At 36.0% G+C, this 23,507-nt stretch overlaps 1 protein-coding gene across 7 annotated transcripts; it reads left to right on the top strand.

Moving 5' to 3' along the window:
* Nucleotides 1-6,601: 6,601 nt before the first annotated feature.
* LOC104612657 (DUF21 domain-containing protein At4g14240-like) lies at nt 6,602-21,662 on the top strand. Of its 7 annotated transcripts, none has more exons than XR_737835.3 (14): nt 6,602-7,062; nt 7,597-7,673; nt 8,827-8,910; nt 9,003-9,116; nt 9,406-9,489; nt 9,632-9,703; nt 11,935-12,002; nt 16,049-16,136; nt 16,276-16,349; nt 16,437-16,815; nt 17,176-17,222; nt 17,335-17,416; nt 20,464-20,616; nt 21,262-21,662. XR_737835.3 is itself a non-coding variant. In XM_010280182.3 (13 exons), the coding sequence occupies exons 1-13, from the start codon at nt 6,825-6,827 to the stop codon at nt 20,557-20,559; spliced, it is 1,503 nt and encodes a 500-aa protein (XP_010278484.1). In that variant the 5' UTR covers nt 6,604-6,824; the 3' UTR covers nt 20,560-20,626. The 7 variants fall into 7 exon arrangements, 2 of the variants coding, with proteins under 2 accessions (XP_010278484.1, XP_088759533.1); XR_016085573.1 differs by having other exon boundaries at nt 6,604-7,062; nt 16,437-16,861; XR_737838.3 differs by having other exon boundaries at nt 6,604-7,062; nt 21,273-21,409.
* The last annotated feature ends 1,845 nt before the right edge of the window (nt 21,663-23,507 follow it).

The following is a 23,507-nucleotide window of genomic DNA, read 5'->3' as shown; positions in this document are numbered from 1 at the left end:
CGCAATAATGGCTATTGGTGAACGTAAATCATCTCACCAAACATCTATTAACGTTTACACGACATCTAGAAAAGGCTACAGCATTCCACGGAATGGTTTGGCCCCTAAAAACGGTACTTGATATCCGGGGCTGATTAACTGGGCCAAAAGTCAGGTTTTGGCTATCATCAGATCCATGTTTTTGTGAATTTAACCTCTTTCTGTGAACTTAATGCATTTTATGAATGATGTGTGGGGGTTATCATTGTTTTCTCAACCTGTTGAATAGCTATTGTGTTAATATAATTCTATCCCATTATTTATATGGTGGGAAAATGGCGATCAGTTGAAAACTTGAAATGTGACCTCGGCCCTAACTGGCTCGGTCATACCCTAAAATTGGAAATCACAAAAAACTATTAAAAAACTGTTGAGCTAGTCAATTGAGGTGTTCTTTTTTTTTCATTTTGGGTAACATTTGAGAGCTACATGTTTGCCTTGTTCCACTATTTTTGCCAAAAATGCCTTCTTTTGTCTTAAACCTTAATTTTTTAATATAAAAAATTAAAACTAAAATAAATAAATAAATATGTTCCTGTAATTGTGCGTGTATAGTTTAAACCCTTGCCTCATTATGCAAATTATCTGTTTCAACTGTCAATTTATGAGGGAATAATTTTACCCATCCAATTCAGTGGTATAGTTGATATTTCCTATCATTTGTGCTCTTTTAAGCAAATAGTGCATTTAATACCATTGTGTTTATCAGTCGATTAATTATTCTATTCCTGAATTAGTGTCATAATAAATAGCTCATTAAATGATATTACTTATAAACTATGATGTGCTCCATTTGGAAGGGTGGAGGGCTTAAAATAGTATTGAAAAATTATACCAGTCAGTTGTTGCATTTCTAACAATGAAAGGCATATCTCAGCCAAAAAAAAAAAAAAAAACGAACTGATGGTGATAGTTAATAGGATTGCTGACTTGATATAACACAGACTTGGGATTTTGGTTTGAAGGAAACAGTAGGGAAAGGAAGGGGAAGGTAAGGAAACCTTTACAAACCTTGTATAAGTTTTTCCACCTTTTCCCTACTTTTTCCTTATGGGCTACCCCCCATTATGTAGCACCATGAAAAAATAAAGGGTAAAAAGGCTTAAACCTCCCCTGAGTTTTTTTGTAAATACTGTTCTCTCTTTTTTTAAATTGGACTAAGACCTCTGTGAGAATTATATCTAATGGAATCATTAAAAAGTCTTATTTCTCCTTACTCTTTAATACTTCCAAAACAAGGGAATCTCTCTTGCCATTTATTTGGTTGTCTTGTCTTGACCCACCCAAGAACTTTTCCAACCAATATTTCAAAGAGCTTGAAATTAAAAAAAAAAAGAGATTAAAATAGAGGTTTCCTATAGAATAAAAAGAAGAATTATTAAACTTTAAAACCAATAAATGTGATCAAGTATGGGATTTTCCTTGGGGAGAACGGAACAAGATTTCTTGGGGCGTTGCTTAGTATTGATCCAGAAGAAGCCATTTGTGACTGAAAATAGAGCAGTTAAAAAAACAGATTTAAATTAGATAGAAAGAAGGGATTTGGTTTATTTACATAAGAATTAATATATGCATCTTTGCAACGATACGGGGTGTTCTTTTTCTAGTGTTTAATCCTTGCTCAAATAACATAAATAATTATTCAAATAAAAAAAAAACTGAATTTATTCAAACCCATCATCTCATTGAACCTAAGTACACCGTAGTCCCTTTTATCACACCTGATATCATTGACACCTTGAGAAGACGTCAATTCCTGCCTATTCTTCTCACCTAACACAACCAACTTAAAACCACTTGTCAAATCGAATCCCAATACTAACAACTTTAAGACCCTGATCTCAATTGGTTCCTCCATCACTATCCCAACTAAGAAAATAAGCCCAGAGTCTAGAACTTTGAATTCAATGATGCAAAGAACGGCTTTGAGCACAGTGCCCTTATTATTTGTGATAAAAGAAGAGAAACAGACCCAACTCATTATAGAAGTCTTGGAGATGAAACTTGTGCTTATTGGGGAGTTAAAAAACAGCATCATAGAAAGTGATGAGAGAGAGAGAGGGGGGGGGAGAGAGAGATTTGAATTGGTAAAAGGGATCATAAAGGGCAAAATTGGGTTTTTGAAAAAAATTAACTCACATATGATCTCACATTTGAACAGATTTTGATGAATTACTCTAGATGGGAGGTTTTTGTCCCTTGAAATCACTTAATATTGGAGGTCTTAGACTCTTAGTCCAATTTGAAAAAAGAGGGGGTGTTTTAGTTAGTATTTGTGAAAAAAATCAGGGGAGGTTTAAGTGCCCAAAAATGAATAAGTAAACTCCCCTAGAGAGATTCTCGCATTGCAGAATCATGTTTGGATACTGAAGCCTCAATTCAATAGCAGATTCAGAGCATTGCTGGAGCAGCAAAGAGTAGAAATAACATACGCGCTGTGACCTCTCAGATTTGTTTTATAAGAAAAAGTAGAATAATGAGAACAAATCAAAAAAATTACTTTTGAAGCATAATTATGCAGATCAAATGGACTGCCAACTGTACACCAGGGGTGCAATTTGGGTGGGCTCGGGTTGGGGTTTTGTCAAAATTTGAATGAGTCTGGCCCGAAATGGCGGACCCAATGCAATATAAAATCTTAATGTCAGGTATCCAACTTGCACCCATACTGCACACAAAGTTTGATCAGCTTCTATCATTGAAATCCTTCCATGTCTATGATTTCTAAAGCCCATTTGGGAGTGCTTTCATGTGGTGGCTTCTGGCTTTGCAAGGTAGGATCCAAATGGAAAACCTCTAAGTTATGTTTGGTGAAAGGCCTGTAAATCCCAAATACACTTTTCATTCAGTCAATAAATTGACTTTTCAATGAAACTAAGTTTAGTAGCTTCTTTAAAGTGGTTCAGTGAAAGCAGTTTAAACCAAAACTGAAACCTCTCAAAGAGGCCCCTAATCAGGAGTTCAATGTGAGTTCTGATCTGCTCGCAATAAGGCACTAGAGTTGGACATTGGGAACATCTCCCTTGTCATTCATGATGTTCTTGCTGTGCCGCTGTATTGTCTTGTTGGAAGAATTTGTTGGTAGCAAGTATGGTTTAACATCCTTGTTTCTTGAGTTAGCACTAGGAATTGATTTTTGTTCAACTTTGTCAATGTTTTGTTGTATGAAGTATAAGCCTTAAAGGCTTGGAAATCTGTTTTCTTTTAGGTTGGGTGGGGTGGGGGAAACTGGAAAATTATCTATTTGGAGATTTGCAAATCAACCTTGTAGATTTTGGATTATGTATTTAAAAATCAATTTTGCTTTTCAATGTGGAACAATGAAAATGATAAGATAGTGGCATCTATGGTTTTTGCTATTTTGTAAAATAATGAGGTTGTAGTTTTGTCTTATCTCACATCTCCACAGGCAAATAGTTCCACAAATTTAATTCGTTATGGGGTCTTCTCCAACATGGAAGAGCAAGTTGTAACTGGGCCTGTCTGCTCTGATCTAATAAGACTCTATCATAATTGTCAACTAAGTTTTAAACTTTTAATTTGACATTAAACTCAAGGTTATAATTATCGATACACCCAATACAATACACCTGTAGAGGCATATAAGACAGTATCAGTTGTTTTTTAGTTTTTTTTTTTTTTAATCTGGTTCAAAGGAGTTGGTTTAAAGCCCGCCCATCCCTTGAACGGTCAAAACCCCGATACACTCTCTATAGGGCACATATCGGGAAGCTCCTGATAGGGGGTGGCAACAAGCCGAGCTTTTCACAAGCTGTTCGAGCTCGGCTCGGCTCAGATTCAGCCTAGTTTGAGCCCAATTCAGTGGCTTGATTATTAAACAAGTCGAGTTCGAGCCTAATAGAGCTCGGCTTGTGAGGCTCACAAGCCGACTCGAATATATATATATATATATATATATATAATAAAAATATTATAGTTCTTAATTTTTAAAATATAAAATAAAGTTTTTTATATAATTTTTATTTTTATAAAATATAAAATGAGCTGAGCTCGAGCCTGGTATTATTTGGCTCGGTTCGAATCCACCCCTAACTCTTGATACGATATATATATGCCGATACGGGTCGATACATGTCGATTTTTTTAACCCTGATTAAACTTATTCTTTTCTTAAATTGACACAGTTGGGCATCATACTTCATACGATGATAATGTTACAAGTATAAGTAGAGAAAATAAGTACGAGTTTGGAATAACTCTGTAACTAGAGAAAATAAGTATACCCGCTACAACGTACAATGTGATTATTGTATATGAATGGACCCTTTGTCGAACAGAACAAGGGAATGAGACGTAATCAACATAGGATCAGAACAGAATCATGAAAATTGGAGTGTTGATGTGTTTTGCGAGGGGGACTTTCTGAGATAGGAAAAGAAGGCTTATTTAAATAACATAACAAGTTCTATTTTTTTCTTTTGCTGTAGGAGTTCATTATTGACGAGCACAGCCCAAAAGAACCATTGAAGTCCGAACATAAAAACGAATTGTGTAATTCAAGAATCCATGGCTCCATTTTTTTTTCAACTTTCCATTTTTATTTTTTCAAACAAAGAAAAGATTTTCTCACAAAAGAGAGAAAATATGCCAATAATCATCTACATAATTATATAAACAATTACAAATATGGTCAATTTGGACCTTAATGTGGAACAACCAAAATCTATCATAGTCCCATTATAATTGGGACTCATAATGCAGACCCAGCCCTATATAATTGGATTGGTTTATTCTGGTCTGTCAGGTCTGCCTATCCCCCATTGACTACTGTAAACATGAAACGGGATGGATTCCCCACAGAGTGGAGTTGAGATATTCTGCAAACATAACACGTTCCAACTCTTTATCAATTTGATCTAACACCACGCATCTCATCTCAAGATTGAAACCCACCATAAAGTGGGATCTACCATGTATAAGATGTGTAGTGCTAGATTGAGTTGGTAAAAGGGTTGGAACGTGTTTTATTGGCAGAAGATCCGGACTCCACACTGCATTTTTTTTTCCTTAGAAAAAAAAAAGAACAATACATTCATTGGGACATGGTATGTTCCCAGAAACAAGCACACTATGGTATTGAACACCCCTTGAAGATCCTGTTTGAGACCATTTTTAATCTGATTAAAAAAAAAAAACATTTGTCTTCAAAAATCAACAAGGAGATACTTTAAAAAACATGATCATATTTTTCAAACAAGAAATATAAACATACACTCATTTGATAAGCGCTGATTTTTGCTACCATTTGGTGTGTGCTACCGCTTTCCATGTGGTTGGTAAACATGATTTCGGCTACCGTTTTGTGAACATAATTTCCATGTGGTGAATGAATATAATTTACATGTCCAAATTATATGATTTAAAATATATATTATTTTAATTATAATATTATGGGTTGACTCATTTGATCTCAGAAAATTGAATTGTTTATTTATCATCTAAATTGAGAAAGGGTTTATTTTTTGTTGTAGTCTAAAAAAAGGTTTTATATTGTTAAAAAGTATTTGGCATTGATTTATATAGGATTCAATGAAAGAGAATGGGAGTTGACACCTTGAATATAAGATTTAATCATTTAATGAAAGGGAATTAAACTATGTGAAGCCTAGTAATTTATAGGGAAAATTCCTGATTACTTGAGTGACAATTTGGTCATCAAATGTGACAATCCGGTACCTGAACATTCAAAATGTGACAATCCAGTATTTGTCGCTAATCAGCCATTAAATGACATTTGAAGAGTAAAAAATGCCCTATGAATGCCATCTAATTCTCTTATCAATCATCCAAACATTGACAATAAAATGAATAGTCGCAAATTCTAGATTCTTCTAAATAGTCATAAACTTTTTTTAATAGAAGATGCTAGGTTTTGGGACTCTTTAGATTTTTGTCAACGTTTGGATGGTTGATAAAAAGATTTAGATGGCATTTGAAGGGCATTTTTGACTTTTCAAATATCACTTAATGTTTGATTAACGAACTAATTAATGGCATGTACTGGATTGTTACACTTTAAAAGTTTGAGTATTGGATTGTCACATTTTGAAAGTTTATGTATTGAATTATTGCATTTTAAAGTTTGGGGACCAAATTGCCACTCCAGCCAAGAATTTTCCCTAATTTATATTAATATTTGAGCTCTCACAATACTCAGAAAGAAAAATGTATTTTAGTAAAAAAAGTTTTACACCTCTATTTTGATATATTGTGAAATAAAAGTTCAAACATTATATTTCTCCTTTGACTAAGCAAATCACAGACGTTTTGACTGTGAAAATAGTAACTTATGAAGAAAAATTCTTTAACAAAATTTGTGAAAATTTTCTGAAATTTTGTCTGTTTCTCACTTATTTCTTTTATCAAACCAAACACAGCGTAAGATCACCCTTACAAACGTAATATCTTGCATCATCCCACCCTTAAAAAAAAAGTATTAATGCCAAGTGTACCCAATATTCCCTGATGTATGGAAACACGTGGTTGTTATTCACCTGCCACATGCGATAAATTGGAAGCAAACAAATCCCGATCTTCGACTGAAGAAGAAGAAATACGAAGAAAAGTGAGACAACACTGTCATACACAGTACCAGTGTTTTGGACAAATGTACACGATCTTCCATACTCTCTAGTGGCTTCCGTCTTGTATCGGAGATTCAAGCGTACATAAAAGTCGGAAGAACATCACTGCTCTGTTTCTCTCTCGCTCTCTCTGGTTTTCTATTCTTCTCTCTCCGTTTCTGCACTTACGAGGAGCGACAGATGTTGGTTATAAATGCTTTAGCCCTAGTTCGAATGTCGACGAGAGCTTTCCTTGTGGTGGAAAGCGATGACATCGCATTCGGATCCTTCTGGTGGTACACATACGCAGGGATCTCATGCGTCCTTGTTCTCTTCGGAGGAATCATGTCCGGCCTCACGTTAGGATTGATGTCCCTCGGTCACGTCGAGCTTGAAATCCTTCAGAGAAGCGGAACCTCCACGGAGAAGAAGCAAGCAGGTCTCTCTCCCTCTCTCTCTCTCTCTCTCTTCTTTTCAATTCTAATGGCCTTCATTTTTTTATTATTTGTTTGATCGTCTGCTTTTGATCGATGAAGAAGTGGAGCAAATTGAGAAATGGAGCATAGGTTGTATATATATATATATCACTAGAATTTGGGCGAGCCTCGCAGTAGTTCTGTTTTGGTTGCAGTTTGTCTCGGAAAAAATAAATGAGAGGAAGAATCCTGAATCCGGTTTGTTTATTTAAAAAAGTTGAAAAATGATCGTTTCTTATTTAACCTTCAATTCGAGTTTATTTCAATCCTGATATTTGTTGGTTTATTCTTTCCGTTAGTGGTTAACACTCGGTAGAACCTGGTGCATTTCACGAGATGGGGGTTGGGGTGTTTTGCTGGTGTGGTGTGAAATCTTATAAATTTATATCCCTTTATCCTATGGTTGAACAGCTTGGCTAAGTATCAGCCTTTATGAAGCTTATGGACTATGGTTTGTTATTCGTGCGGCTCATTTTGATTATCCATTTTTTATTCAGCTGCTATCCTTCCAGTCGTTCAAAAGCAACACCAGCTTCTTGTGACTCTGCTTCTATGTAATGCTTGCGCCATGGAGGTAATTGCTGAATTATATTTGTTCCTCTTTCTGATTATTTATGCTGGCATAGTCTGTGTTTGAATATTTTATTTTTTATTTGTGTTCTTCTTTTCTTTCTTTTCTTTTTTTTTTTTTTTTTTTTTTTTTTTTTTTTGCGGGGGGGGGGGATTGAGAAGCCGCAAGGAATCCACGATTTGGTGGATTCCAGTTCCAGAACGACTGGCTCCTTATTCATTTTATTATCCATACTCCGTGCAGCTCGGTTTCAGAGCTGAACAGCATAACATTAAAAAAAATTAAAAAAACTAGCTGATTCAGGACTACTTTTCCATTTCCACCCTATTCCAAACACAAGAAGCGTTTATTTGTTGTTTGACAATTTCTTTGAAATCGTATATGTAGTATTCCTCTTCCTGTAACTTGTAGTCCTCGGTATACTCGGATAACTAGGACGTGATGACGCTCTTGTAGCAACTATCATACAGTCAACACAGAGCAATTAATACATCCCAACTATTTGGATCAAGCTACATGAATTTGCTTCGCTATTCCCCCGTACATGGAGCTATTATCTTCTACTAAATGTTATACCCAATTTTCACAAACAGAAATCATATAAAATAAGGGAGAAATGAATCCTTACAGGAAAACAGAACAAAGAGAGAGAGAAAGAGCCAGAAAGAGGCTCCTTTGAGTATCAAAAACAAAATAAGAAAAAATTGTAAAAAGATATAAGAGCAACTAAAAATGAAGCCAATTCTTTAAATGTCGGATGTTATAAAATACACGAGTGTGAAATATAATGATATGATTCTCATTTCATACTATCACCATATATGTGGACTGTGGAGTACAACTTAGATAGATCATTTAAATGGAAGCTATGGAACCCTTGGTTCAGATTTTAACTTGCTTCTTCTAGGCTCTTGCAGGGGCTGCAAGTTAGACGCCTAACTTGAAGAACTTCAACTACATCAGGTTCGGGGTTTGGGTTAGGTTTTGGGCCCATTGAAAATTTTCAAGTTCCCAACCTAATCCGACCCACATTGCACCCCCTACTTGCAGCTATTAGAAGTTCTCTTGAGAGCATTTGGTTCCATAATCTACTGTGCATTGACTTGATATTGCATCACTACAATTTTTTTTTTCATCTATGACTTGCTACCTGCAGGCCCTTCCTATATATTTGGATAAGATCTTCCATCCGTTTGTAGCTGTTGTTCTTTCCGTAACCTTTGTTCTAGCTTTTGGAGAGGTAATTGCTATATTTTTATATTTTTATAGCTTCAGAATATTCATATAGTTTATGTAAGAAGAACTGAAGTACGTCTTGCCCTCTTGTATCAGATTATTCCACAAGCAATATGCTCAAGATATGGACTTGCTGTAGGTGCAAATTTTGTTTGGCTTGTTCGTATTTTGATGATAGTCTGCTATCCAATAGCTTATCCTATTGGGAAGGTAATATCTGTTAGTACAAGAACTGAAGAAAGAAATATTTGACTTTACTCTATTTTACTTCTCAAAGGAAGAAAGGTATAATGCTTTTCATTCTCATCACCATTTCATTTGTAAGAGACTGAAGGGGGATGTTGCATAGTGGAGATATTGTCTGTTGTTTAGTTTCTATCCATTATTCATTTACTTGGTTTCCTTGTATTCCTAACATGTTGTGCACATGATATCATACTTCAAAAACCTAGGTACTTATGGAGTGTCATCCATAATAAGATGTTGATATGTTTTTCAGGTTTTGGACTGGGTATTGGGACATAATGAAGCACTATTCAGGCGGGCTCAGTTAAAAGCCCTTGTCTCTATTCACAGCCAAGAGGTACGCTTATTTGGAACTGAAAATAGAGGTGTTAGAAAATAATGCTTGGTAACAGTTTGTTAATATCTTTAGGAATGATAGCAATGTGAAAATATGCATTAAAGTTTTTTTGCCTCTTCAATGCACCATGTTATGATTTTAGGCTGGTAAGGGAGGTGAACTCACACATGATGAAACAACGATTATTAGTGGAGCTCTAGATTTAACTGAAAAGGTAAGAATTGCAATGGAGTTAGATTTTGAATTTATCTTGCATTTCCCCTTTTGACTAAATATTTTCTTTTCTACAATAAAAAAAAAAAATCAATGTTTTGAGAAATTTGTTTGCATAAGGTATAGATATGAAATTCAGTTATAAATATGATAATGTTATACTTGTGCCATGTGATCTGCATATTTGTTTGTGTGGAGTGTAGAAATCAATGATATTATTTTTTTTAGAAAAGATAACTCCTATTAGAAAAAGAAAAAGGAGTACATGAGAGGATGTACAGCAGAAAAAACAGGCAAACTCCTTAGAGATTACAAAGGTATGGCCCAGTCACTATACAAAGTATCAAAATGAGCACCAAATTTTGCTAGACCACCGTCATTTGCCAGACAGTGAACAAGCCTCCAAGGACCACTGTCATTTACTCCTAGCATTTTGATTGTATTTTCAGAATCACCTCCAATGGCTAAAGTTGAGATGCCCAAATCTCTAGCTATTTGAATCCCGGTGAGAGCTGCCATGACCTCAGTCTTTGTAGAATCTGCAATTCCAATTGGGCCACTAAAAGCCCAGCACAAGTTACCATCTCTCCCTTTGATTACCCCCTCCTATTCCAGCAACACCTGGTTTACTTGAAGCACTCCCATCAAAATTTAATTTCATTATCCCCTCCGATCTTGTTCCAAAACCTCAGGGGAGGATTAGCTCATTGGATAGGAGTGAAGAAAATTATAACCACTTCTTTGTAGGTCAGTCAGGGAGATTCCTTTGAAAGCCTCAAAATTTACAGCCCACAAATTACAAAGGTAGGAAATGTGAGAAATTAGGTCTTCAGCAGATCTAGCCTTATTGTCAAAGGTCAGTTTTTTCTTTCTTCTCACACCCCCACATCCCCCCAAATCAATGATATTGTTTTATTTCTGCTTTATGGTGTTTCTGTTTGGCATGGCAAGTAGGGGTGCAATAAACCCGAGTCTAGATGAACTTCTATGTCTTGGCTTGGTTCGACTAAAGTACTGTTAAGCTCGAATTCGAGTTCGAGTTTGGCTCAAAAGCTCAAAAATGAATATATTTTTATATTTTATGAATATATATATATATAAATTATTAAATATTAAACATAGTATATTCTTATATTATATAGAATATAAAAATATATTTTCATAATATATTATAAAATATATTTATATGTTCTATAATATATATGTATGCATGCATATGTTAATCGAGCCAGGCTCACGAGCTTTCGGTATTAGTTGAGCTAGAGTTCGAATAACCAATCGAGCTTGCCTTGAGATTCAAACTCAATTTGAACTCTATTAGAAAAGAACTCGAATCGAGCTTAATCGAACTTGAGCATGAACTTTTCTTTGGTGCATTTTAGGAAGTTCAAGTTGGAGGGGTGTTGCATGGTATGATAAATTTAGTAATTCAACTACTAAGACCATTTTAAGTGGTAATGCAACAGTATCTGCAGTATCAAAATATGGTTAATGAAGTTGGTTGCGAGAAAGCTTTTTAGAGAGTTGGAGGAGAGAAGTGTCGTGGAAGATAACTCGAAGAATAATAAAGATGGTTTTAATTTAGGTGTCAAGGCGTTTCAATTGAATTTTAGTTCATCTACAGTTGCAGATGAATGTGGATAAAGAGGACAATGAGACAGGCTGAGCAGATCTTTGAGAAGAATGTAGTGTTAGAGGTAGAGAGAGTAAATGCAAGTCATAAGAATTTTAAGGATCTCGAGAAAGTTCTCAATGCTGAAGGTGTCTCAGGAGGCAGAAAAATGTTTGAGCAGTGCAGGTTTCTGAAGTTTTTGCAAGACTAAAAGGGGGTCTTTTCTGTGTGGATCTCATAAAAAAGGTGAAGAAATCAAAAAGTTCTATGAGAGGAGCAGTGAGGTTTTCCGGTTAAGCAGTTGAAAGAGCTAAATAATGGAGTTGAGTCTCTTTTGATTTGGTGGGTTTGTGGCCTTTTTGAGTTTGGTGTTTTCATAGTGTGGTAGAGTGTGGCTATTGTTTTTGTAAGGTTATATGGGGGTTGTTTGTTCTTTGTGTTTGGCTGTGCTTGCGGTGTAGGGTTGAGTTTGTCGGAGTTTTGTTCTGTTCTCTTTCTTCTTTCGAATGAATTGTCATCAGTTGTAACTTTTAATATTTGTGTTCCTTGTCTGAAGCTTTAGTTGCCAGTTTGTGTCATGGGATGAATCTAAGGCTCTAATAATTTCTTTCTATGAACAGACTGCTGAGGAAGCCATGACACCTATCGAGTCAACATTTTCATTGGATGTTAATTCAAAACTGGATTGGTGAGTCCACATCTCAAGTGTTCTCTGATGTTTTTGTTTAGAGTTTTCTATTATTAATATTCCTTGATTTTATCTTTATCATATGGCTGAAGGCAGCATTCATATTTCTTGTTTTTTACATTTGCATGCAAACTACATTTTCTTTCTTTTTTCTTTTTGATCAATAACTGAAACAAATTCATTAAAATAAAAGCAAGGAAGTACAAGGATGAAGACAGCAAGAGATAAACTCTCTCAGCTCTCCCTTAATTAGATATATGATTACAACAAAGCCCAAAACAGTTGGTTTCTTCCCATCCCTTGTTTACCTAAAGAATCAACAAAGGAATTAGCATCTCTTTTCACCCATCGTAGAATAACCTCCACATCTTGTAGCAGCCTTCTAATTCTCCTTCTCTCATAAATGTAAACCTATCAACCAGTATCCTCCTCCTTTTGCAACCAATTTATAACCAACTTTGAATCCCCTTCAATCACCAATTTACGGATATGCAATCCTTAGCTATAACACCTTCCAAAACAGCCATTAATTCAGCCCTCAATGAGTCACCCACACCCACACCAATTGGACCAGAGAATAGAGCAAAAATTCTTCCTTCGTCATCCCTATACACTCCTCCAATACCTGAAGGTCCCAGATTCAAGAACAAGCCACTCCAAACCACTTCCTCGTCAAGTCACTAGCAGGAAAATCCTCAAAAAGTTTCAAGGACTTCACCAGTGGACCACTCTAATGGTAATAATTTCAATTAGAGCACCCCTGTTCCTCTCATTCATTGAAAAGGTTCTCTAATTCCTTTCTTCCCAAATCATCCAACATATAACTGCCCTTGTACACCTCTAAAGAATTCTTCCCCTCTTCTACGGCTAACTAACAAAGGTAGAGGCAAACAGGTTTTGTACATTACCATTCCCAAATTGAATAAGTGAAGGGGTAGGAGATCAATAAGTGATAGCAAGTCTCACCCTTGGCCTTACAGAGAGAACACTAGTGGGTGGATAGGTACCAATTAGGTATTTTTCTTTGGAGTAAATCACAAGTTTTAATTCTTTCCAGAAAAATCTCCTATCCTAGGTGGAATGTGTTTGCTCCAAACCTCCTTACGAGGAAAAAATACTCCAAAACTATCACTAGGTTGTATTAGGACCTAAAGAATGATCGCAAGTGAAAGAACCAAAGGAAGAATACCCCTTAAAGACTTTGGAGCAATGACAAAACATTGCTTATTCAAACTCATGGAGGCCTCTTTTAAAATCCAAGTCCCAATCAAACCCAAACCTGGAGTTAGAAGAAACCAAGAAAAAGAAATAGGCTTTCTCCTACGGTTGGAAAGGGCGAAGAAAGATGGGAATTGTTCCTTCAATGGTTAATTGCCTAGCTAAACACGTTCCCAGAATTTGACAATATTTCCATAAAAGAAGGTAGGATGGCATGAATGGATTTCCATGGGAAATCTCTTGTAGCCCTAGTATGAACTCTAGTGTCCTAGCAACCTAGCCTTCATTGGCAAGTCCCAATCAAACCCAAACCTGGAGTTAGAAGAAACCAAGAAAAAGAAATAGGCTTTCTCCTACGGTTGGAAAGGGCGAAGAGAGATGGGAATTGTTCCTTCAATGGTTAATTGCCTAGCTAAACACGTTCCCAGAATTTGACAATATTTCCATAAAAGAAGGTAGGATGGCATGAATGGATTTCCATGGGAAATCTCTTGTAGCCCTAGTATGAACTCTAGTGTCCTAGTGACCTAGCCTTCATCGGCAAGCCCATGAATGCTAATGAGCAATATTCCTTTGCCCACAATTTGTCTCTATCATTTGGCAATCTCCACAACCATTTACCCAAAAGAGCAATATTCCTTTCCTGAATATTCCCAATACCTAGGCCAACATGCTTTTTACTCCTACAAACCACCCCCAAACTTACTCTATGATCCTTTTTTTCCTCCCCTGACTCCTATAAAAAATCCCTCATCAACTTTTCTGATCTTTTTTTTTTATTTTTATAAGTGAGAATAGATTTTATTAATTCTAAAGATATAAGCATTACAAGCATCCCTTATCCCTTAGAGAGGCATGAGATGCTATCTCTCTATAAACAAAACAGAACAGAAATTATTACAAGAATATTACAGGTGAGCCCAAAACAAAGATTGTCTATTCACCCCTTGTTTGGCTAGAGTATCAGTTAACCCATTTTCTGATCTCCTCACCCATTCTATCCTCAAGTTCATATAGTTTGTGATCTATAAAAACTTTTTTTATCTCATCCCTGTAGCACCATATTGCAGATTCTGGATCGTTTAACCAACCCACCACCAGTTTTGAGTCCCCTTCAATCACCAAATTGGTTATGTTCAGTTCGTTAGCAATTTGCACTCCTTGTAAGGCAGCAAGTAGTTCTGCCTTGAGAGAGTCCCCAATCCCCACTGGGCCAGAGAACAAGGCTAACAGTTTGCCATCCCTGTCTCTCACAACCCCTCCTATACCAGCAGGTCCTGGATTCCCCCTGCTGCTCCCATCAAAATTCAGCTTCACATAGTTTTCAGGTAGGGGTAACCATACAGCCTTTATCCTTTCCCTTCTGGAATAACTTCTTGCCACTTCTTCCCAATTTCTCCACAGAATCATCAGGAGAAATTTGAGAAAAGAGCATATTGTTTAATGTGTACTTAATCAATGTGATCCTTCCTCCCAAATGTTAATAACTACTCTTCCAAGAAGCCAATTTCTTTGTGAACCTTTCAACCACTAGGTTCTAGAAGTTTCTAACCTCTCGGATTATCCCCCAAAGGTAAACCCAAGTAAGTCATAGGCCATTGAGAAACCACACAATCCAAAATTCTTGCTCACATTGAGAAACCACAATACAACTTTTGTCAAAATTGATTTTCAAATTGGATATTTGCTCAAAATTTTGTACAATCTACTTTAAGTTTCTCACTCGTCTCAAATCACCTCCTTCACAAAAAAGGAATGTATCATCAGCAAATTGCAGGTGAGTGATTGGAACCTCATCCCTATCTACTCTCCAACCCCTTATTAAGTTTCTAGAATTGGCCCTAGAAATTAGTCTTCCGAGCACATCAACAATTAGAGTGAAAAGGAAGGGAGAGAGGGGGCCCCTTGCCTTAATCCTTTGAGGGCTGGAAAATTACCCACCACCATATCGTTCACCAAAATCGAATAGTGGCAAGTCCTAATACAACCCAATATACATTTACACCACCCATCAACAAAACCAAAGTTTTTCCTTTCAACCACTCCTTGCAAGTCCACATGGTAGGGATTTTATGCCACATGCAGGGCTGACCTGGAAAATCCACTTTTAGGGATTGTAAGCCTTTTAGATTCAATTTATGACATATTAACAAGGCTTTAAAAGAATGGTTGCCATCTGACAGAGCTTTCAAGGTAAAACTTACCACAGAGGGTGAAGCACACAAACAAGTTTTCTGTTTCTGGGTTGTCACTACAACTGTCATGTATCAAATGGCAATCATTCTTTTACATCCTTGTTAATGTGTCATAAATTGAAGAAATTTAATCTAAAAGGCTCGCAAGCCCTAAAAGTGGATTTTCCAGGTCAGTCTGCATGTGGCATAAAACCCCTGCCCTGTGGACTGACAATCATTCTTACCTGTTTGTCTAGATGGAAAAATAGCTTGTTTTTATTAATATACTTAGTTTAGTGGATCCTGACTAGAAAATTTGTACTGATGCTTAAAGATCATGTTATTAGTTTTGATAGAGTTCTGAGGTCAGATTGGTTTATAGTCAAATATCTCTCTGTATATAGTTTAAGAGTTTCTAGAGGAAGTAAAACTAAAATGATATTTAATAAAAAACTTATGTTTTGTAAGAAAAGATGGTTTTTCTTTCTTCTTCGGCAAAGGGAGCCCTAGACACCTCTAATATATATTTTGGTTCAAAAGGAAGGTCAACTTCTAAGCATTATCCAAATTGTCTTTTTCCCCTAAATTGTCATATTTGTTAGTAGAAGCTATGGAAGAAAGATTATTGAAGCATGTAAGTTCATGAATACTCAGGGAAGCAATTGGGAAAATTCTTGCTCGGGGCCATAGTCGAGTTCCTGTCTACTCCGGGAATCCAAAAAACATTATTGGACTTCTACTGGTGAGTCTGAGAATATTAAAAAAAAGAAAAAAGAAAAAGAACACTTCTGGCTCCGGTTCACTATGTGGTTGCTAGTATTAATTGATTATGCAGTTGGTCATTCGCTTTTCCTTTTCCTTTTTCAAACTGTTTTTGTTAGGTGAAAAGTCTTCTCACTGTACGAGCTGAAACAGAGACCCCAGTCAGTGCTGTTTCTATCCGGAGGATACCAAGGTGTGCTTATTGAACCACTTTATTTTTATTTCTTTTTCTAACTCACATATTTAGAATTAAAATATTAATATCTGAAGCATTTCCCAGGGTTCCTGCAGATATGCCTCTATATGATATTCTGAATGAATTTCAGAAGGGAAGCAGTCATATGGCAGCTGTTGTGAAGGTTAAAGGGAAAAACAAGAGTCTCCCTCTTATTGGTGATGGAGAAAAAACTGAAGAAAACAAAGCCATTAGTGATGATTCCAAATTAACTGTTCCATTGCTACCTAGGCAGGAAGAAAAATCAGAAAGCATAACTGTAGATATTGAAAAGGTTCCCTTGACAGTCACTTTAAACAGGCAAACCCCTCATCACCAAACTGATGCAGCAACCAATGGCATGCCCCGTCTGCCAGAAGATATTGAAGATGGAGAAGTCATTGGTATCATCACCCTGGAGGATGTATTCGAAGAGCTTCTCCAAGTAATCCACATATTGTTCTGGTTACCTACTGCATGTCTCTACCTACGTACTGTTTCTTCTAGATCATTCTTTTGATGTTTCACCTCTTCAATAGTATGTTGTCAAAAGAGTGAAAATAGATAAAGAATGGAGTATTCATTTTTCAGTTTAGATCATCTGAGTAGTGGACCTTTCTTAGATTTGTAACATAAAGACTTTCTATCCAAAAAAAAAAGAAAAAAAAAGGTTTTTCCATCATGGAGGGTTGTTATAATATGATAGCCTCAATGTCAAACACTCACTTGCTTATGTATTTTTAACTTTTATTTATTTTAATTTTATGGATTAACTATTTTGTAATTTTTTTATTTACTATCTCAGGAGGAGATTGTAGATGAGACAGATGAATATGTTGATGTACATAGAAGGTACCACAAAATTAAAGTTTTAGATATTTTTTGCTTTTACTTGCATTTATGAGTTGCCCATGAAAGTTAGTATGTTATGTTTACAGTCTCTCTCTCTCTCTCTCTCTGGCAGGATACGTGTTGCTGCAGCAGCTGCTGCCTCATCAGTGGCACGTGCTCCATCAACTCGGAGATTAGCTGGTCAGAAGGGAATAGTAAGTAGTTTACTATCTCTATCCTGTCGATGTTGTTGCTGTCCTTGTGTTTTTGTTGGATGGTATCCTAACAGCATTTGCTTAAGGGAGGATCACTTAAAGCTCCTAATGTTGACATTCAAAATTGAGGAGCAACCAAAATTGGAACAGGGTTGCATGCTCATGATGCCATCCAAGAAAAAAAAAACAATGGGTTGCATGCTCCTGATGCCATCCAAGAAAAAAAAAATATTAATACCCATATTTTACAAGGGAGAAATTCTCCCTTGCTCCATCTGCTCCATCCTACTTGGAATAAATCCAACTTGGTTTAATGTCCACATTTTGTTGAGTGCAATGCTATTATGCCAGCATTTTGGAATTTCAATGGATAAATTAAAGTATTCTTTCTTTGATCAAAGCAATCCTTAATCTCAATTCTGTTGTTCCTACTGCACAAAACTTATTGCAGAATTTCCCAAATACGGAGAGAGAAACTGGAGGCCTTAAGGTATATGCTTATGAGACACCATGATTTCTGAGACAAAAATCACAAAGAGAAGGGAAAAGTTCTCCTTCACTCCAGCCTACTAAACTTGGCTTACCATCCATGTATCATTGAGGCCACTATGTCAAGATTTTTTTATACTTCTGGAGAACTTGAAACATTCCTTCTTTGGTTAAAAGCAATCCTTGATCTCAAACCTTCTGTTGTTCTGACTTCACAAAACTCATTAAAAAATTTCCAAATACGGAAAAAAACCAGAGGCCTTTTCCTCCATCCCCATCCACCTCATTCTTTTTATTATTATCACCATCACCTAAGCCTTATCCCAACTATATGGTGTCAGCTATATGAATCCTGCTTCACCATTCTGTTCTGTTCAGTGCCATATCCATCATTAAATTATGGGTGCTTAAATCTTTTCTTATAACCTCCACCCAATTCCTTTTTGGTCTGCCTCTAGCTCTTCTAATCCCTTCAATTTGTAACAGTGCACTTTTGCTAATAGGTGCTGTAGATGGTCTTCTGTGCACATGACCACACCATCTCAATCTACTTTCTCTCATTTTATCACTTATTGGAGCTACTCCTAGGTTCCTTTGTATGACTTCATTTCTGACCCTGTCCTTCCTATCCTTACCACTTGTTCATCTAAGCATTCACATTTCTGCCACTCATTTTTTGGACATTGATGTTTCTTAACTGCCCAACACTGCTCCATACAACATGGCTGGTGTTACAACTGTTTTATAGAATTTTCCTTTTAGCCAAACTCAGTATTTGCCTCTCCCATCACTCTAGATGCACCCCTCCATTTTGCCCATCCTGCTCTAATTCTATCGGTGTCATCCTCCTCAATCTCCCCTTTGTTATGAATTACTGAACCAAGGCATTAAAAGAGGCCATTGAGTTATTTCTTGGTCTCGAATCTCAAGTGTACCCTGGTTTACATTCCTATTATTATTAAATTTGCATTGCATATATTCTGCTTTAGTCTTATTTTAAAACCTTTTGTTTCCAATGCAGTTGTCCATAAACCTAATTTTTCATTTAATCCCTCACTAGTTTCATCAATTAATACTATGTTATCAACAAACATCAGGCACATTCACCTCTATTTTTATGTGGATTATTTGTTTATTCCTTTTTTGCTTTAACCTAGAATGTTGTTATGCAAAGAAGTTTAAGTTTTTTGTCAAAGTGCACTTTGTAGCCAGGTACAGAATGTTCTTCTTTGATTGATAAAGGTGAAGAGAATTTGCCTGCATAAAGAGAACAAACAACTAAAAAATACAACAATCAGATTACAATATCCAAACTTTTCCAAAAAAATCCCTCCTAAAACATTATACTCTTTCCACATTGGAGAAGAAGAAAAGGAAAAAAGAAAACATCTTCCAACTTATCAATTTACTCATTGATACAAAAAAAAAAAAAAACAAAAACTTTGCTAATTTACTCAAAGAAGCAGTACAATTGATGCTATAGAAGTCATGCAATGGTCTTCTGCTCATTCAAGCCCCCATGTGCATGGTTAACCTACTCCACAGTTGGCACATGTTTAGTTACATTATAACCATAGATCTTTTCTTGTATGCCGCTTCATAGAGCTTCAGTTACATTCAGATATAGTAGTAATAGTAACGGTTTCTACCCCAAAAGCATTAAAATGCTGTTAAGAACAGTGACAGGATCATTGTCAAAATCATGAATTTTGGCTGCAAGGGTTATAAACTCTGTAGCTTCTGAGGTGCTTCAACACGTAGAAGCCATATGTTGTAATGTAATACTGTGTCCATATTTTTCTTTCATATTCTGACTTCTCTCCATGAGTACAAATACCAACTACAGAAAATGGGTCATATATTGGAACAGCAAGAAATCAGCGTCCATCATGGAAGGATGATTTTAAATGTTCATAAATGGTACTTTATTGTACCAGAATAATGAAATGCTCGTAAAATAGAAGCAAACTTTTTAACTAATTAATTTTTGGCTAGTTTTGATTGGTGGATTTTACATTTTTTCATGGATGATTGGTGGGTTTTACATTCATTACATCAAAAGGATACAGGTGGGAATGAACCTTGTTGCAAGCTGCACTGCACCGTCAAAGAGTGTCTCACTAGTGTACAAAGATTCATTTCAATTCTTGGTAATCAGGTAGAAAGAACTTCAGTGATTAAAAGCCTAGTTGAAGTATAAATTACATTCATGGTTCAAAGTAATCGAGAGCTTCCAACAGTGTCCAACCATCGATACTCTTTTATTTTCTTTACTTCGATAATTTAGATATAGGTATATTAAGTCTCCACTGGGCTGCCCTATATAAATTAAGATGGATATTAATGTTTAAACCTATTAAAAGGACCTAACTCTCAGTATTTAGCGTTTCAGTGACCCTTAAAACACGATAAGTATCAATACTTTGAACTGAGTACATTTTCTGGATATGGTCTAGCCTTGTTGATGATTGATGAACCTTGCAATGTTGTACTCGTTCCTGACTATGTGTATACGTAGCTAAAGCTTTGTTTTTTAATGGTCTCTTCTTCTTCCTCAGGGAGGTCAAAGTAGGCAAGGGCAAACTCCAAAGAATTTTGCAGATGATGATTCCGACGTGACAAGATTACAAGAACCTCTTCTTGCGAACAAGTGATGCAATGTTTGCCCACAAGTTCAACTGAACGTCTGAACCAAACCATCACAGAGGGAGGTAACATCTCCTCAAAGAAAGAGCTTCTGTAATTTGGTGTGGTATTAGAACTTAAGGTGAAATTTTTATGCACGTAAGTTTTTGTTATTTTTCTCCTCTTTTCCCCCTCTGCATCAGTATGGAACCCCATAAATGAGAAATACTGATTTTCTACAAAAAAAAAAAGAAAATAACTTAGTCAAAATACCTGTATTAATCGTCTACCAGAGAAATACCTGTACTGTTCACTCCTTAGAGATAAAAAGAAAGTAAATTATTTATTATTCTTTAGAAAAGGTGGATAACTGGATATATCCATATTCTTTGTAGAAAGTGGAGAACACGATATATAAATGTGTTTGGAGAGGGCCCATATTCTTCTTATGTAATCTGTTCTTTTAGTTGAAATAATTAAAGTGTTTCTTTACTACTAGTCAAGAAACATACATGACTTCTGTCTTGTATATTAAGGTCTAATTCTAAAGGAGCCCAATTTGGTCAGCTACTATTTTTACTTTTTTCCCTCTCTTTTTTCTTTTTATGTTGTTTAGTTCAGCTCTTACTGTCTCTTGGTCCCCTTTTTGAAATCCTTCTGAAAGTTGGACCATCTTATATCTAAATTCTTCACTCATTGATGAAATCCTCTTGATTGTTGTCAATGAAAAGCATAAACGCAGTCAGAATTTGCTGAGAAGTAGGTTCTTTTATGCTTACATCTGCAAGTCCCATCCATGATTGCCATTGTTGAACTCATAAAGATAAAGCTCCCAAAGATCAAGAGAGGAGGATGAGAACAACCAGAACAGGAGGTACACCTGATAAATCTGTAAGTCCATATTAGATGCTCTGGTACATTATGTAGCTTGGTAAGAATTTTCATTTTGCAATTTGTTCAAGACATTCGATCATTTCATTTGGAAGCCATCATAATACTTCTATGTAATCTTTTCTTCAGAAAATTTATAGATTTTTTAAGACGTCAGTGTTTTAGAATTTAGTGGATTTTTCATTTTTATGGACACTTTTACTATTTTTTGGTAAATAGGGAATTTTCGTTTTTTACTTTTGGATATTTTGCTTCGAGTAACATTGCAGAAAAATTCAGAGCTAAAATTCAAGATTTTTAACTCTTAACTGTTGATTCACAAATTTAACAAGGGATCAAGGCCCAGATAATAGATTGTGTGTGCCAAAATTTATGTTGACCAGACCAGATGACTACGGCTGAGTTATGGATATGTACCAATGTTGCAGTGTTCGTGTTTCCTATTTTCCTAGCTTTTGAACTCGAGCTAAGTTTACATAATTACATTCACTCTCCTTGTTGTTTAGGTTTATCTGGGTACTATTTTAATTCTCCTAGGAATCTTTTCCAAGAAAGGTTTTCAAGCATCGTCATAGACTCATAGACTCGTAGAAAACAAGAGCAGTCATGGAATATGTTGGTTAGTGAAAACCCCTAAATTTATTTACCATCCAAATGAGATTGATTTGTCCTTTTGATTTGAAATGCATTAGGACGACACGAAGACAACAGAAAATGAAGAGAATGGATAATTTTTTTCTCGATCATTTTTAGTCATCCAGACAAAACCAATGTTTTCAACCGTTGATTTTGCCGGTTGAACTGTTTGAAGTTTGAACAGTCACTTGGCCGTGATTATGGGTCCAGTTTTACTAAAACCTGAGAATTGATAAAAAATCTGGTTAAAAATTGTTTGACCTGGGTTGTTGGACCATTGACCCGTTTGATTAGGTGAGCGGGTCATGGCACGGGTTTCACACTAAATGTATTGTAAACTTTTAAGCCATAACTTTGTGCACTGAATTGTAACTTTTTTTGGCTTCAAATTCTAGTTTTTAAATTTTTTGTAAATATAAAAAAGGTAAAAACTGAATTAAAAATATCAATTAAATATAAAATAATTATTATATATTATATTTTGAGCCATGCAATTAATGTCTACCGGAGCTCTCTACTCTCCTACACCAAAAAATTAATTCTAAGTCTCTCTCGTGTTCCAACAGAAACCTTCGTCATCATACTCATAGCCCGTTATAAAGGATGACAAACTATTTTTACTTTTTAGGGGGTTTGTTTTGGCGAGTCCGGATCACCTGCTCACGATAACTCTATCCACGCCTACCCACAATATAGGCAGAGATGTATGACTCCGATGAATGTGGGCAGAGTTCTCGTGGACTCCGATTCGGACTCTGTTTTGGCTTCATGGGATTTTCAACAGGCTACGAAAGTCCAGATATATCCCGGATTTGGATTTAACGCCCCATCCTGAATCGAGATTCGCACCTCCCAGCACATCCAACATGTATTGGGAGGGAATATCTCCCCCATGAATAATAATGGAGATGTTTTCGATATACAGCTGGGAGGTGTTGTGATGAGTATTCTGTGAGGAGCAGATCTTGATTCTTCCATTCCAATTTTGATTTTTGATGAAAAAAATATATTAATTTTCACATATATGTAATTATGCATTGATAGATTTAATATATATAATTAATTATAATACAGCGGGATTTGATCCTAGGCTTTCACTTCAATGAGTCAAAGGCTCAGAGCCACTTGATAGATTTAGAATTGATTTGGATCCACATGTTTGATAATTGTATTGATTCTACAATCAGCCAAGGTATTGAGCTAGTTGACAGTTGGTACCGTCAACGCACTGGAAGCTTGCTTTGGAGAGGATGATCATGTTAGAGCAGGCAAGAGAAAACTTAAGGCTCTTCACGAGCTCTTTCCAAATGATACATTCGTCCACGTGGCCATGCCTCCAACTGTCTCTAACACTATTACTATTGCATAGAGTCCATACAGATTAATATGTTAGCCCTGTGGACAGCATAGGCTGTTAAATGTGGACAGCCAAATTTTTTCTACGCAAAGC

The sequence above is a fragment of the Nelumbo nucifera genome, chromosome 4 (assembly GCF_055504915.1).
Source record: "Nelumbo nucifera cultivar China Antique chromosome 4, China Antique-T2T, whole genome shotgun sequence".
In the NCBI taxonomy this organism is placed as follows: Eukaryota; Viridiplantae; Streptophyta; class Magnoliopsida; order Proteales; family Nelumbonaceae; genus Nelumbo; species Nelumbo nucifera.
The sequence above is the reverse complement of the archived record's forward strand: the minus strand, read 5'-3'. Positions and strand labels throughout refer to the sequence as shown.